At 39.5% G+C, this 16,982-nt stretch overlaps 1 protein-coding gene across 13 annotated transcripts in view; it reads right to left on the bottom strand.

Moving 5' to 3' along the window:
- The window catches only part of LOC126354167 (phospholipid-transporting ATPase IA), a 627,555-nt gene that overhangs the window by 117,855 nt on the left and 492,718 nt on the right, over positions 1-16,982 (bottom strand). For all 13 annotated transcript variants that reach the window (XR_007565271.1, XM_050003592.1, XM_050003597.1 and 10 more), the window contains exons 11-12: positions 9,254-9,476; positions 9,048-9,168 (exon numbers count right to left, since the gene is read on the bottom strand). Coding sequence is in view for 12 of the 13 variants with exons in the window: in XM_050003592.1 (XP_049859549.1) it covers positions 9,048-9,168; positions 9,254-9,476 (344 nt within the window). In the remaining variant the exon portion in view is untranslated. The remainder of the gene's footprint in view (positions 1-9,047; positions 9,169-9,253; positions 9,477-16,982) is intronic.

The following is a 16,982-nucleotide window of genomic DNA, read 5'->3' as shown; positions in this document are numbered from 1 at the left end:
TAATATCATCTCCAGAATAGCCCAATGTTTTCAGTGCTCTAATATAATCTCCAGAATCCCCCATGATTTCTAACTTTAATCGTGTGTCTTGGCATGGGAACTATGAGGAGTGAGACGTAATTGCCAGGAGAGACAACTTCCTTCCAGGATTCAAGGATTCAGTCTCAAAGGGTGTCACCTGTAGCAGGTTGGTTTTGTGGCCAGTTATCTGAGAGTTTTCATGCTACTTCAGCTCAGTTATTCTCCATTGGATTGATATCAGCAGCATGTGGCAGCCAGTGCACCAGATGGCCAACACCCCAAATGGGGTGTCTTGACCAATAATCCCATGTACACATTTCATTTTTTCCTTCAGTGTGTAGCACTCCCACTGAAGGAAGTATCACATTTTTCACTATATGGGCATACTGCCTGCTATCGGGAGTTTCAATCAAGTACTCCCACTTTCTTCACATAATTCCAACTCCAGTAGCAAGCCAACAGCACCTCACTTCTCCTTGTAATTACTACACATTCTTCATGACGTCTTGTCCCTTGTGGCCCTTAAGTCATTCTTGGACCAATATTGCTTACCAAACTCGCCTTTTCATCAGTAAAAATTACGTTTTCCCCTGCCATGTTCAGAGGGAGCTACAAAGATGCCAACTGGTATAAGACATTTTTCTCTCTGAGTTCCTGTTTCACAGCATATCTTTGTGCATGCAGGTCATTTCTTCTCAGCGTTTGGCGAACTTTGACACTGTAGCGAAGGAAGTTGGTCTCTTGCTGAAACTGCTTCATGGTTAGGAAGGGAAACTGTCAGCTCTTATGCACAAGCTCTCTGTCCTCCTAGTGCCTTCTCAGTCTCTCCCTGTCTAGACAGGAACCCTGTTGGTAGTGCCTCTAGTCTGGCACACCATACCTTCTGCTAGCATCTATAGCTGAAAACGTGCCATCTGCAATCACAGTGATGATTCTGTCTTTAACTGAATGCTCTTAGTGAGCAATTACAAAACCTGCAAATATGATTCCTGCTTGCCATTTGTATACTGATGCCTGGAGAGGAAGTAAACATGTTTCCATCAAAATGAGGTGCAGATGTGTCATACTGTGGAAGACCTATTCAAAAATTCTTGGTACGTAAGTCAATGTGGTCCTGGCTTGTGAAGGTGAGCGGGCAAAAATACCAAGACACTTTTTCAGAGATTATGGATTTGAATCCTGCACATGAAATTGACACTTTTGTCTTGAATTTGTGTTTGTCCACATCATCTGTGTGTGTGTCCCAAAAGTGTGGACTAGTTCTTAAGACACTTGCTTGAATTTTTAACAAATAATTGATAGCTGCACTGTAAAGTTACTAAATGTAAGTAGTTGCCATTTATAGCAGGCACATATCTGACGACAATTTATTTAAGATGTATATGTCTAAATAAAGAGAAAAAGTCTGTTTGGCAAGACTCCTGTTGCAGGTGGAACTAAGGAAGCAAGACAGAGATCACTGGTTCAAACGTATTCCAAGTGTTGGTGATTTTCGTTCAGTGTTTGTGTTGTTTTTCTGCATACTCAGAGAGTAATAATGATGACTACAAAACACAGTGAATGATTGTTTTGCCTAATGGTCGAATGGCAATTTCAAGGATATGAACCACTGCATTGAATATTGATTCTGAAACAACAGAAAAAAGAATCATGTACTCAAAATATCTACATCAGACATATATGTAATGCATGTCACACTGTTGTTGGTTTCTCCTGAAGACCATGCATTTATTGGGTCCACAGCACAAGTCTATGATTGCACCCTTGGTAGTCTGAAATTTGAGCCATCGCAGGGATGGATATTTAATCCACAGTTCCCAATACAAAGGCAACTTCCTTTCTCATAGTCATCCTTAAGGTGAATTTATTTAGCTTTTGACAATAAATGTTACTGCCACTTTATCACTGTCGTGTGGATCCAGGATACCTAAAAACTCATAAATTTGCTAGATATGTGAGACATGTGAATGAATAAGTCAGTTTACCTGTATACTGTTACTAAACACAGCATTCCAAAATTCCTTCACCAAAGAAGACAAAATAAATATCCCAGAATTCAAATCACAAACAGCTGCCAACATGAGTAACTTAGTGGTTGATATCCTTGGAGTAGCAAAGCAACTTAAATGCCAACATGAGTAACTTAGTGGTTGATATCCTTGGAGTAGCAAAGCAACTTAAATTACACAATAAAAGCAAGTCTTCCGGTCCAAACTGTATACCAGTTAGGTTCCTTTCAGAGTGTGCTGATGCAATAGCTTCATACTTAACAACTGTATACAACTGCTCGCTTGACAAAAGGTCTCTACCCAAAGACTGGAAAGTTGCACAGATCACATCAATATTCAAGAAAGTTAGTAGTATGAGTAAGCCACTAAATTACAGGCCCATATCATTAATGTCGACATGAAGTAGATTTTTGAAACATATATGTCTGAACATAATGAATTATCTTGAACAGAACAGTTTATTGAATAAAAATCTCTCGGTGTACATGCCACATCAATTCAGGATAAAACTTCAAGCTTTCGACCACTACCTCCATGGTCGTCGTCAGGGCTAAAACTGACTGTTGCGAACTAGCGAGGCTCCTACTTTTATATACAAAAGGGCGGCCTCTGATTGGCTGGAATATGTCATAGCAACAGCGATATGGCGCGTAATGAAGTGGTGGGCTCTACTTCCATAGAAATGAGAAAAAATGGGCAGCCAACAGTTGTAATGTGTCATCAACAGGTACTTTGGTGTATGGAGAAACCATGTCGAGGCTGACCATATCATTTGGGCCTACTTTCATTTGTTTTATGATATCAACAAACATTTTTGAATTCGTAATATGATGTGGGCAGTGACCAACTATAGGTGCCAACAATTTAGTTAAGTGTTTTGCAAGCCTGTACATAGAGAGCCAATAGCGCTAACAATCGGTCTCAACAGGACATTCTCCTTATGAACCTTTGGCAAACCGTACAGTCTTGTTGGCCTAGGTGCTCTTGGCCGTAAGTTCTTCACCAGTTCGTCAGAGGGGCCAGAGTTTTTAGTAGCTCCCTTGTCTTCCTGCTGAGTGCCTATGTGGGATCCCGTCTGAGAATCCGGTATGTGCTGTCCTCCAGTAACAATCCAACTTTCTTGTGGTAATCTGTAGCAATGAGGATTACCGTGGCGTTCCCCTTGTCAGCAGGTAAAACAACTAGATCTTCATCCTTCTGCAACAATTTCAGTCCTTGTCTCTTCTCCCTGCTGATATTTGACTTAGGCGGTTTGGATTCCTCAGAAATTTTGAAGTTGTTCCGGCATACCTTGACAACCACTTACTTTTTATACAGTGGAAATAATTATGGAATGACGGATGGAACAGCCATGGGTTCACCACTGTCACCAGCAATAGCAAATTTTTCCATGGAGGATTTCGAAGAACGGGCGTTGAGCAGTGCTCACCTCCGCCCATCATGCTTCTACAGATATGTCGACGATACTTTTTTAATCTGGCCACACGGCAGTGACACGCTGCAGCAGTTCGCCAAACATTTAAATGGTGTACATCCAAATATAAAATTTACATTGGAGGTAGAGAAGGAAGGGAAGTTACCTTTTTTAGATGTGTTGGTGGAGCAAAAGCCGGATGGACAACTGGGCCATTCTGTGTACAGGAAGCCAATCCATACAGACTTATATCTGCATAGCCACAGCTTCCATCATCCGTCTCAGAAGAGAGCTATGCTGAATACTTTAGTACACAGAGCCAGGACTATTTCCGACAAGGACCACCTTGGTCCCGAGATTAACCATTTGACGACTGTTTTCAAGAGGAATGGTTATTCTGCTGGTGAAATTAAATCAGTATTGACCAAGAAAGTAGGACACGATGCCGGCCATATACAAAAAGAGGACCAACACATATCGCGGCTTCCTTTTTGTGGTGCTACAACAAGCAAGATAGGCAGAGTCCTAAAGAGGCAAGGAATAAAACCAGTTTTCCAACCACTTAGGAAAATTAAAGAAATGTTGAGACCAGTCAAAGATAGTCTTGGCTTAAGAGTGCCAGGAATTTACACTATTCCTTGCGAATGCGGCAAGAATTACGTGGGCCAGTCTGTAAGAACTGTTGCCGACCACTGCATTGAGCACCAGTGCCACCTGAAATACAGGTATTTGGAAAAATCAGCGGTGGCTGAACAAAGCCTGCTTAACAAGCATAAGATTTTATTTGAAGAAACCAGAGTAATAGCCCACGCATCGAATTACTGGGACTCTGTGATCCGGGAAGCAGTCGAAATTAGACTTAGCGATAATAACTTTAACAGAGACAATGGCTATGCACTTAGCAACACTTGGAAGAGTGCACTGGATAAAGAAAAATCGCAGACAAAAACTTCCCGCACTTTTCCTCCTGATTCAAGGGATGGCGCTGCAAGCATCGCGGGATAGAAACTACATCTATGGAAGTAGAGGGGACCACTTCACTATGCGCCATATCGCTGTTGCTATGACGTATTCCAGCCATTCAGAGGCCGTCCTTTGCATATAAAAGTAGGAGCCTTGCTAGTTCACGACAGTCAGTTTTAGCCCTGATGATGACCATGGAGGTAGTGGTCGAAAGCTTGGAGATTTATCCTGAATTGATGCGGCATGTACACCGAGAGATTTTTATTCAAGAAATACGTCGCGAAAGACTTCGTAGCCACACAGTCAACAAGGATTTAAAAAACATTGTTCTTGTGAAACACAACTAGCTCTTTATTCGCATGAAGTCTTGAGTGCTATTGCCAAGAGATTTCAAATTGATTCAATATCTCTAGACTTCCAGAAGGCTTTTGACATTGTACTATACAAGCACCTTGTGATGAAATTGTTTGCTTATGGAATATCGTCTTAGTTATGTGACTCAATTCATCACTACCTGTCAGAGAGGTCACAGCTCATAGTAACTGACGGAAAGTCATCAAGTAAAACATAAGTGATCTCTGGCATTCCCCAAGGTAGTGTTATAGGCCCTCTGCTGTTCCTCAGCTATATAAATGATCTAGGAGATAATCTGAGCATCCATCTTAGGTTGTTTGCAGAGATGTTGTCATTTATCATCTAGTAGTCATCAGAAGATCAAAACAAATTGCAAAACAATTTAGAAAAGATATCAGTATGGTGTGAAAATTGGCAATTGACCCTAAATAAAGAAAAGTTTGAGATCATCCACATGAGTTAGTGGAATATGTTAAACTTCGGTTACACGATAAATCAGTCAAATCTAAAGGCTGTAAATTCAACTAAAGACCTAGAAATTACAATTAAGAACAACTTAAATTGGAAAGAAAACATAGAAAATGTTGTGAAGAAGTCAAATTAAATACTGAATTTCATTGGCAGAACAAATAGAAAATGAACAGATCTACTACAATACACGTGTCCATCTTCTTTTGAAGTACTGCTGTACAGTCTGGGATCCTTACCAGATAGGATTAATGGAGTATATGGAGATAGTTCAGCTCAGAGCAGCACATTTTGTATTATTGCGAACTAGGGGAGACAGTGTCACTGGCATGATTTAAGTTGTTCTTAGTTGTAATTCCTAGGTCTTTAGTTGAATTTACAGCCTTTATATAAGAAAATAAAGGAAATCAGAGCTCACACAGAAAGACATAGGTGTTTGTTTTTTTCGTGCATTGTTTGAGATTGCAATAATAGAGAATTATTGTGAAGGCAGTTCAATAAATCCTCAGCGAGGCTCTTAAAGGTGATTTGCAGAGTATCCCTGTAGATGTAGATGTACTGCAGGTGAATGCCAAGTCCTACGTGACTATTGCTAGGTTCACATTGGAGAATAGGCCACGTTGTCTAAGAAAACTGCTTTAAACACCTTCAACATCATCAGCATGACAAAAGCGATAAATAAACATCAGGTCAATATGCTACATCTGTCAAAAGCCATAAACTTCTTTGACAACACCTCGGTTGTCAACCACCCATAATCAGCATCTTGAGCATAATACAATTTGAGTTAAACCTTTAACATGAGTAATGATATCCAGTGGTATGTTCACTGGTTTGTGTGTATTTATTTTTTATGTTTGTTACTAGTAATTAGTGTCCCATGATTGCTCAAAGGCCTCTCCCAACTTTTTCCAGTGCTCTGTGATAGTGTTGCCATGAGGGGTTCATCACATGGTTGGCAGTCATTTCGCCATCTTCTTCCTGGTTTTCCCGTCTCGTTTTTTCTTTTAGGGGCAGTTAGTCTGCCATATGATCATTTCATTTCATTTCAAATGATCACAGGGAACTTCGCATAATATTTGTTGTCCCAGAATTCACGTCCAAGATATCAATCACATATGACGAAAATCTGGGTAATATTACAAACTCCTTGATGAAATTTATGACCTTTTTTTGCCAAGAAGGGTTTCTGGAACTGCATTTCACAGCATCAACATTGCATGGACCCTATGCAGGCATTTTAGCTCTGGGAACGGAAAGTGAAATAATAGGTCAGCGCACGTGATGGATGAATTTCGTAGGTGTATGATAGCGGTTTGTGATGCAAGGTTCTGCTTAACTAGCCCAGCGACAGGAAGATATATCGAATCACAATTTTTACTATTTTCATTCTCTCTCATTATGTTTGGTTTGTATTTAATGAACAACACTGAACTACCCCATTAATTGCATTTACCTCATTAGTTGAGATGTGAACATCTGAGTTCAAACTCCTCTGTAGAACTTTGAATTGTGTGCATAATTTAGTTCTAGAAGTCCATAACAAACTTCATATACTTCAGTTAATACTTTCTGACAAGTAGGTATCCAGTAATGTTATTTTACTAATTTGCTAAAACTGTCCCTTCATGAGCGCTTGAACGGCTGTTTCTAGGTGCACAAGTACCAGTAACAGCCTTACTCATTCACTGTTGATTGAAATATTCTACCATTCATTTATTGGGAAAATGCAACCACTGTCTCTAAACTATTTGTAGCATTTTTTACACTGAATTAGTAATGATTTCCTGTTCAGACCAATCTTTTGAGAACAGCTCTCCAAAAATTGCTTTTGTGGTTGTGTATTTTCTCTGACATAAGACACCATAAATCTCCCAACTGTAGCTGCTTGAAGAAAAATATATGAATTTTAGAGAAGCTGATACACAATTTTTCTTTATTCTCACATTTGATTTCATACTATGGGTAAACTTTGTCCAAAATTCTGCTGTCTTTTTCTTTCTAGTGAATAAAAAAGAAATAAAGAAAAGGGAGCATATAGCTCTGAATTCTGCACCTTCAGATTATGACTCCACTCCTCTAACCATTATGCCACAAGAGACAGATGTCAGAAGTTTTCTTGTACACTTGGATCCATATGATCATTGAAAGTAATTTTGAGGCTTTTACCTTCATTCTAAAAAGTACAATGTTAGCATTTCATCTTTCAAAAGACAAATATGAGCAATTTTAGAAGAAGAAGAAATAGAAGAAGAAGAAGAAGAAGAAGAAAAATACCTAGTTGGTAAAATAGATCTTTCATTTTTAGTTAACCTTGAACGGAAGATAGTGAGCTATCATAAGCACATTCTTAAAACGTTGATAACCTCTGTGCCTCATATTTGTTGTTATCCAGATGTTGTCACTGTGGTTTGAACATTCAGTCTGGTCTATAATCTGTGTTGTAAGGTAGGCAATCCTTTGCACACGAGGCAAAGGTGAAGACAGAGTGAGCATCGGATACGTCACAATTCCTCAATCAATGACCCACTTTCTCTGTCTGATGTCATGCCCTGGCCTGGTTTTTGTGCTGCTGTTGCCAAATGGTCTGATTTTTCTGTCATTTGTCTACAGTGGTCCAGTTTTTTTGCTGTTGAGTGTACCAGGGAGCAAACCAAAACTTAGTAATGCAACCTTTTTTTTTTTTATGTAACAATTAAAACATTATGACTATCCCTCATACATACACCAATGGACATTCAGACTGAAACTTGATAGCAAAACTTTGATGTAAAAAAATAGTGCACTGTTGTTTATATCTAGCTATTCTGGCAGCTTTTAGAATGAAATGTTACACACAAAATAATTTTTTCTGGTAGTTTTTGCAGTAGCCACCAGAAAGATCGCGGGCAGCGCACATCGGCATGGTGCGTCGCGGATGGTAGTTGCCGCAAGTAGAGTCCCATCCAACAGCGCGCACGCGAGAATTCGGACGCGACCTCTGCCAGCATAACAACAACAACAACTCAGGCAGTATGGGCCGTGCCAAATCAGTTAACATCATGCATGCCTAGGACACAGTCCCGGTCTACGCTAAGTGAAGTGCGACGTAAACGTGAACAGTGTTACTACACTTTTCCACAATTTTCATGTCCAGCTCAACGAGACAACATTTGTCTAGTTTCCAAAGAAAGTGGCAGGACTATATACTGCTCATGGTACCAAAAACCAGCTGCTTTGTAGCATACCAATGAAGCTCATTAACACATAGTTCAACATTTCTTCTTCTGGTAATGAGCAAAGATTTGAATGACCCTCAACTCCATGTCACATCCTCCATCTTTTCCCTATCTTGAAAGTAGGCTCCATTATCTTTCCTATTACCCACACTCTTCTCCTACACTGATTGTAAGAACATTAACAGCAAGTCATTGCTCCTGACCAAGAAGGCATTTTGTGTGCTCAAGTTTAAATAAGAATATAAGCCACACTGGACTTGAATGCTGCTGTACCTTGCAGTGTCACAAAGTTTAGTTCCCTGCAGCTACAATATGGTTAGTTGAGTAACGATAATGGAATTACTATACATGCCAACACTGTCACCATTATCCTACAGAAAGGTAATAACTACAGTAACTCACCAACTTCTGTAAATTCTGGGTGGTGTACCAGAAAAAAATTTAGCAAATTGAAATTTCACATATTAGTTTAAAAATTTTGGAAAATTTTCCTGAAAGGCCATAATAAGTTTAATAATTTCACCAGCTTCTGACCAACTACAAAAGTAATAAAGGCTTCATTTAATACCACTACTATCTCACTGTAATTAAAACTTTTACCTCATAGGCCTCTTCTGATATGTTGGCAACTGCGCAACACAATGTTCTAAGCCCTTCAGTAGCAAATTCTTCCAGGTGTCTGAGAGTTGCCTCACGAAACTGTTGCCCATCTGGAGATAACCTTAAACAAACTCAGATTGGTTAGTTAACAGTCTTATAGAAATACATAGAATGGAAGATGAGATGCTACATTTATAAATATTTACCTTTCATATATCACAGTGTCTGCACCTTTACAATATAACTTTATTTCACCAGCTGAATTCCGTGTAATGACTGACATTCTTTTCCTACTGCTTGTAAATTCCAAGACATTCAGAATTTCATAACGCTCTCTTGTTCCCAAAGCACTTATTTCTACATGATTTGGTGTCCTGGTGTCAAAAACATAGCCAAAAAGGCAAGCACCACGAACAAGAGCCCTCTCATCTGGAAGAAAAAAAGAAGTAACAGCAACCCGAAGATTGTGTAATGTCTATTACACAAAAACAAGAGAAATATTTGTTACCTGTGGCTCAGAACACTATATGGGGAAGATGTTTTATTCTATGACTCAGCTGCTAACAGCTTGTTGCGTCTGTCTGCTGCTCCTTATCACCATCTCACACACAGACATTTCCATTCCATCTGAGGATTTGCCATCATAGTATTTACTGCATCTTGCAGTTTTCATTGCTAACTACAGAAATGCTAGGTCTTCATTCTGATCACTTCTTTATCTTTTACCAGTTAAAGATATCAAATATGTGCCTGCTCACTGTACTTCCAGAAGTTGTATGACAAATACCTCTGTGGTTAAACTGTGAAGTTTGAGCTGGTCAGAATTTCTGATTAATTAGTGAGAAAGTTTGAATTTCCAAGTAGTGTGCTTTGTCCCATTATCCCTGGTACTACTACAGGAGGTCACAAGCAAGTCTGAGGTTGGCTGGAGCAAACTGAAAGTTCATTCATTTGAGCAGAACAAAGGTGGCCACTAAGTGTAGAAATACCAACTAAAGTCCAATTTATGAACTATGGCAGCCTGCACAGGTCAAGGCACAGAGGGGACAGCAGTGTTGCCAGCGACACTTGCAGTATGTGCATACAGATCATTTGTGCTTGAAGAATGTGTCAATCCTGTAAAATTAAGTCTTTTGCTTGTTTATGTATAATTTGACATTTACCACCATCATCAGCCATGACAACTTGCAACAAATGGAACAAAACTTCACTAAATAATTTGCTATGATCTTGTTTAATGCTCACACAGGCTATGAAATTCACAGCAGAGTGCTCAGGACACTACTGAATGCTCAATGGCGGTCATAAAATGGATGACATCTCAGGTGCACAGAATGAGTCTAAACTTGACAGCTATTGTTCATTGCTCCACTGGCTAGGAATACAGAGGGGAGTCAAATGAAAAACTTTAAAAATGTAATTAAAAATCAAAGTTTCATGCCATTGGTCAGTAAGTTGAAGTTGACAGTACCATTACCAGTGACGTAAGGAATGCCCTACAGGCAGCAGCACACGCACACACACACACACACACACACACACACACACACACACACACACACACACACACACACAAAAACGAAATGAGGCCACGATACCAGTTCAAAAAAATGACTGCCCTGCTTGTGACACACGCCAATGAAGAATGAAGAATGAAACCAATTGAAATTCATGGGCAAATGAAGGTCTCATAGGTGATGAATGTCCATCACTGCAACAAGTGTATGAGTGGAATAGAAAGTTTGGAAATGGCTTGACTTCTGTGACAGACGTTTAGCACCCAAGTCAGACATACTACGTTGCGACACCAGAGTCTACTGCAGCAGTTGAAGCCACAGTAATGGAAAATTGCCATCGGACAGCAAATGAAACAGCCACAAATCTGAACACTAGTCAAGGCTCAGCACATCATATCATTCATGGAGTGCTTAAGTTTTGCAAAGTGTCTGCCATGGTTGCCCACTTCAGAACCGAAAATGCAAAGCATTGACACCTGCGAAGAAATTCTGCAGCACTCTGAACCAGAAGGTGATGGTTTCTTAATGAGAATCATTACAGGAAATGAAAACTGGGTACACTACCCCCACCAAGCAAGGTGGCACAGTGGTTAGCACACTGGACTTGCATTTGGGAGGATGAAGGTTCAAATCCACGTCCGGCCATCCTGGTTTAGTTTTTCCATCATTTCCCTAAATTGCTTCAGGCAAATACTGGGATGGTCCCTTTGAAAGGGCATGACCAACTTGCCTTCCTAATATAATGAGACCAATGACCTCACTGTCTGGTCCCCTTCCCTTCCCCCAACCAACCAACACTACCACCGATCCTAAACAAAGAGAGCAAGCAAGGAATGGTGCCAGTCCTCATCACCAAAGTTCTGGACACAGCCATCTGGAGAGAGGATTTTGCTGACATTCTTTTGGGATGCACGAAGCATTGTCTTGGAACACTACACAACTAGGGGAAACACCATCATATTTCAATGTGTTAAATTTCATATTTCAATGTGTTAAAAAATCTATAATAAGATTAAAGCAATGTAGACTTCTGACTACAGGTGTCATTTTGCAACATGATATTGCTCAGCCTCATACTACTAGTATCGATGATCTGAACTTTGATACTCTGTCACGTCTGCCATACTCACAAGATCTCACACCAAGAGATTACTATGTTTGGACGTTTCAGAGAGGCAATGTGGGGAAAGACATTTCATTCCAGTGGAGACGTGCAGCAGACGGTGCAGAAGTGACTGTGCACACAACCAACAGATTTTTTTCTTCAGTGGAATCGATGTACTTTTTACACACTGGAAAATGTGTTTTGAATTACAGGGAGACTATGTCAAAAAACTATACACTTGTGTTCCCATTTTGTTCCATAAAAGAATTAAAAAATATTTAAGATTTTCATTTGATTCCCCTTCATGTATTTTCCATGATGTGTTACATAATGGAGAAAAAGGCTCCCCTTTCAACTCTATAGAGTGTCACGGTCATTATACAAGATGTCCACTGTGAGGGTGCAGCCCTGACTATGGTACAGAAATGTATTCATTTCAGTGACTAACATTTTTAATGCCCTCTCTTCACAAATCAATTGCCTAGAGCAGCGATATTCAACCTGGGCAAGCATATCCTCATGGGTACACAAAGGCTTTTTAGGGAATATATAAAATTTGTTTCCTGAATAATCACAAATAACAAAAAATATTTTAGCCCGAGAGATTTTAATTGGCCTCTATCCAAGAATCCATTTTGCTTATTCTACTGGTCTATCCAACAATGTTATCTTACAGATGATCTCAGTAATCATTGTATTGTTTGCTCCAAACACCATCAACAATAACAGTGTCTGCTAACATATGTTACTGACTGATTTATTAACTTTCAGTACTCAGAATAGTTTTGTGACTTATGTGCAGTAAATATAACGAAAAGATAGTCCAAGTTGTAAATATTTTGGTTTTAATTTGATGACTAGTTTCATGCCAAGACCCATTTTCAAATCAACATAACATAGTCGAAATGGCATTTCCAAAGATATAAAAAAATGTATAATGTACATTTACAGTTATCTGTATGCACTGTAAATGTACATTATGCATTTTTTGACATATTCCAAAACTCCACTTTCAATTTTGTTATGTTAATTTGAAAATGGGTCTCGACCTAAAATAGTCATCCAATGAAAAATAAAATATTTGCAACTTGGACTGCTTTTTCATTCTATTGATTAGCAGAAGTTGCAGACCCAAGCTACTCCAGCATGCTGGAAGTTCGTGTTACGTGCAGGTACACTATGTGATCAAAGGTATCTGGACACCTGGCTGAAAATGACTGAAAATGGCTTACATGTTCTCGGTGTCCTCCATCGGTAATGCTGGAAATCAATTTGGTGTTGGCCCACCGTTAGCCTTGATGACAGCTTCCAATCTCGCAGGCATACATTCAATCAGGTGCTGGGAGGTTTCTTGGGCAATGGCAGCCCATTCTTCATGCTGTGCTGCACTGAGGAGAGGTATTGATGTTCGTCGGTGAGGCCTGGCACGAAGTTGGCGTTACAAAAGATGCCAAAGGATCTATAGGATTTAGGTCAGGACTCAGTGCAGGCCAGTCTATTACAGGGATGTTACTGTCATGTAACCACTCTGCCACAGGCTGTGCATTGTGAACAGGTGCTCAATCATGCTGAAAGATGCAATTGTCATCCCCGAATTGCTCTTCAACAGTGGGAAGCAAGAAGGTGCTTAAAACATCAGTGTAGGCCTGTGCTGTGATAATATCACACGAAACAACAAGGGGTGCAAGACCCTTCCACGAAAAGTATGACCACATCATAACACCACCACCTCCGAATTTTACTATTGGCACTACACATGCTGGCAGATGATGATCACTTGGCATTTGCCATACCCAAACCCAGCCATGGGATCACCAAATTGTGTACCGTGATTCGTCATCCTAAACAAAATTTTTCCAATGTTCAGTTGTCCAAAGTTTACACTCCTTACACAAAGTGAGGTGTCATATGGCATTTACTGGTGTGATGTGTGGGTTATGAGCAGCTGCTTGAGCATGAAAGCCATGTTTTCTCACCTCCCACCTACCTGTCTAGTACTTGCAGTGGATCCTGATGCAGTTTGGAATTCCTGTATGATGGTCTGGATAGATGTCTGCCTATTACACATTACGACCCTCTTCAACTGTCGGTGGTCTCTGTCAGTTGACAGATGAGGTCGACCTGTATGCTTTTGTACTGTATGTGTCCCTTCATATTTCCACTTCACTATCACACCATAAACAGTGGATCTAGGGATGTTTAGGCGTGTGGAAATCTTGCATACAGACATATGACACAAGTGACACCCCATCACCTGACTATGTTCGAAGTCTGTGAGTTCGATGGAGCACCACATTCTGGTCTCTCATGATGTCTAATGACTACTGAGGTCGCTGGCAGTACCTAGTACCTGGCAGTAGGTGGCAACAAAATGCACCTAACATGAAAAACGTGTTTTTAGGGGTATCCGCATACTTTTGATCACATAGTATATGTTTTCTTTACTCAAAGCCACATATCTCATTCTTTATATTTGTAAACAGATTTTCAGATTAACACTGTTGAATTTCTTTTTATTATTTTGGTAGCAGACTACATATTTTAATATTTGTTGGCAGATGGATAAATTCTTTGTAAGAACAAAACATAAAACCAATGAAATAAGTGCTAGTAGTGATAGTATTGAACCACCGCCAGTGAAAAGTGTGATAAGGCATTTTCCACCAGGGGACATAGGTGAAGATACTGTTGAAGTTGAGGCATCTACAAGTAGGACAAGTAACCCAAGAAACATAAAATCTAATATTACTGTGAATCTTACATTAAAAAAGGATTTGTTTTGTATATCTGTGATCCACCTCTTCCCCTCAGCATTATTTTGAACCAAACACTGTTGAATAATTCTATGATACCATCCATACTTCACATACACTTGGTAACCAATCACGGCAATTATAAAGACAAGTCAGTCAAATTTTTCAGATGCAAAGTAGAAAATTTAGATAAAACTGGAAACAAAATACACAATTTTACAAAATCAACAGAGGTGGCACTGGAGACACTATATGAGTTAGCATTGCTATTGCAAAAAGTAAATCACTTTATATGGCAGTTGAATGTCGTTTCATTCCTGGTTCTATCATTGTAGCAGATAAAATGTTACACAAAAATTCTGCTAGAATTGCTGTTGTTGTAGTGGTCTTCATTCCAGAGACTGGTTTGATGCAGTTCTCTGTGCTACTCTATCCTGTGCTAGCTTCTTAATCTCCACATAACTAAACTGCAACCTACATCCTTCTGAATCTGCTTAGTGTATTCGTCTCCCGGCCTCCCTCTACCATTTTTACCTTCCCTGCTGCCCTCCAATACTAAATTGGTGATCCCTTGATGCCTCAGAACATGTCCTACCAACCTATCCTTCCTTCTAGCCAAGTTCTGCCACAAATTTCTCTTCTCTCCAATTCTTTTCAATACCTCATTGTTAATTACTTGATCTACCAATCTAAACTTCAGCATTCTTCTGTGGTACCACATTTTGAAAGCTTCTATTCTCTTCTTATCTAAACTATTTATCGTCCACATTTCACTTCCATATATGGCTACACTCCATAAAAATACTTTCAGAAAGGACTTTCTGACACTTAAATTTACACTCAATGTTAACATATTTCTCTTCATCAGAACCGCTTTTCTTGCCATTGCAGTCTACATTTTATATCCTCTCTACTTTGGCCATCATCAGTTATTTTGCTCCCCAAATAGCAAAATTCCTTTTCTACTTTAAGTGTCTCATTTCCTAATCTAATTCCCTCAGCATCAGCTGGTTTAATTCCACAACATTCCACTATCCTTGTTTTGCTTTTGTTGTTGTTCATCTCATATTCTCCCTTGAAGACACTTTCTACTCCGGTCAACTGCTCTTCCAGGTCCTTTTACACTGTCCATTCCTTCAACTGCTCTTCCAGGTCCTTTCCTGTCTCTGACAGAATTACAATGTCATCGGCAAAATTCAAAGTTTTTATTTCTTCTCCAAGGATTTTAGTTCCTACTCCAAATTTTTTTTTTCTTTACTGCTTGCTCAATATACAGATTGAATAACGTCAGAGATAGGCTACAACTGTGTATCACTCCCTTCTCAACCCTACTTTCCTTTCATGCCCCTTTTATTCTTACAACTTCCATATGGTTTCCATACAAATTGTAAATAGCCTTTTGCTCACTGTATTTGACCCATGCCACTTTCAGGATTTGTAAGAGAATATTCCAGTCAACATTGTCAAAAGCTTTCTCTAAGTCTACAAATGTAGGTTTGCCTTTCCTTAACCTATCTTCTGAGATAAGTCATAGGGTCAGTATTGCCTCATGTAGTCCAACATTTCTATGGAATCCAAACTGATCCTCCCCGAGGTCCGCATCTACCAATTTGCAGCAGTGACATATTAAACTGATAGTTCAGAAATTTTCACACCTGTCAACACATTCTTTCTGTGGGACTGGAATTATTACAGTCTTCTTGAAATCTGACAGTATTTTGCCAGTCTCATACATCTTGCTAACCAGATGGCAGAGTTTTGTCAGCACTGGCTCTCCCAAGACTACCAGTAGTTCTAATGCAATGTTGTCTACTACTGGGGCCTTGTTTCGACTTTGGTCTTTCAGTGCTCTGTCAAATTCTTCGCGTAATATCATACCTCCCATTTCATCTTCATCTACATTCTCTTCCATTTCCATAATATTGCCCTCAAGTACATTGCCCTTGTATGGACCCTCTGTATACTTCCTCCACCTTTCTGCTTTCCCTTCTTTGCTTAGAACTGGTTTTCCATCTGAGCTCTTGATATTCATACAGATGGTTCTTTTTTCTCCAAAGGTCTCTCTAATTTTCCTATAGGCAGTTTCTCTCTTACCCCTAGTGATATATGCTTCTACACCCTTACATTTGTCCAATAAACATCCTTGCTTAGCCATGTCGCACTTTCTGTCGATCTCATTTTTGAGACATTTGTATTCCTTTTGCCTGCTTCATTTACTGCATTTTTATATTTTCACCTTTAATCAATTAAATTCAATATCCCTTCTGTTACCCAAGGATTCATATTAGCCCTCATTGTTTCGTCTACTTGATCTTCTGCTGCCTTCACTATATCATCTCTCAAAGCTACCCATTCTTCTTCTACTGCATTTCTTTCTCCGTTCTTGTCACTCATCCCCTAATGCTCTCTCTGAAACTCTCTACGACCTCTGGTTCTTTCAGTTTATCCAGGTCTCATCTCCTTAAATTCCCACCTTTGCAGTTTCTTCAGTTTTAATCTACAGTTCATAACCAATAGATTGTTGTCCAAGTCCCTAGAAATGTCTTACAAATTAAAACCA

The sequence above is a fragment of the Schistocerca gregaria genome, chromosome 3 (genome assembly GCF_023897955.1).
Source record: "Schistocerca gregaria isolate iqSchGreg1 chromosome 3, iqSchGreg1.2, whole genome shotgun sequence".
Lineage (NCBI taxonomy): Eukaryota > Metazoa > Arthropoda > Insecta > Orthoptera > Acrididae > Schistocerca > Schistocerca gregaria.
Note: the sequence above shows the minus strand (reverse complement) of the source record. Positions and strands in the feature narration are given on the sequence as shown.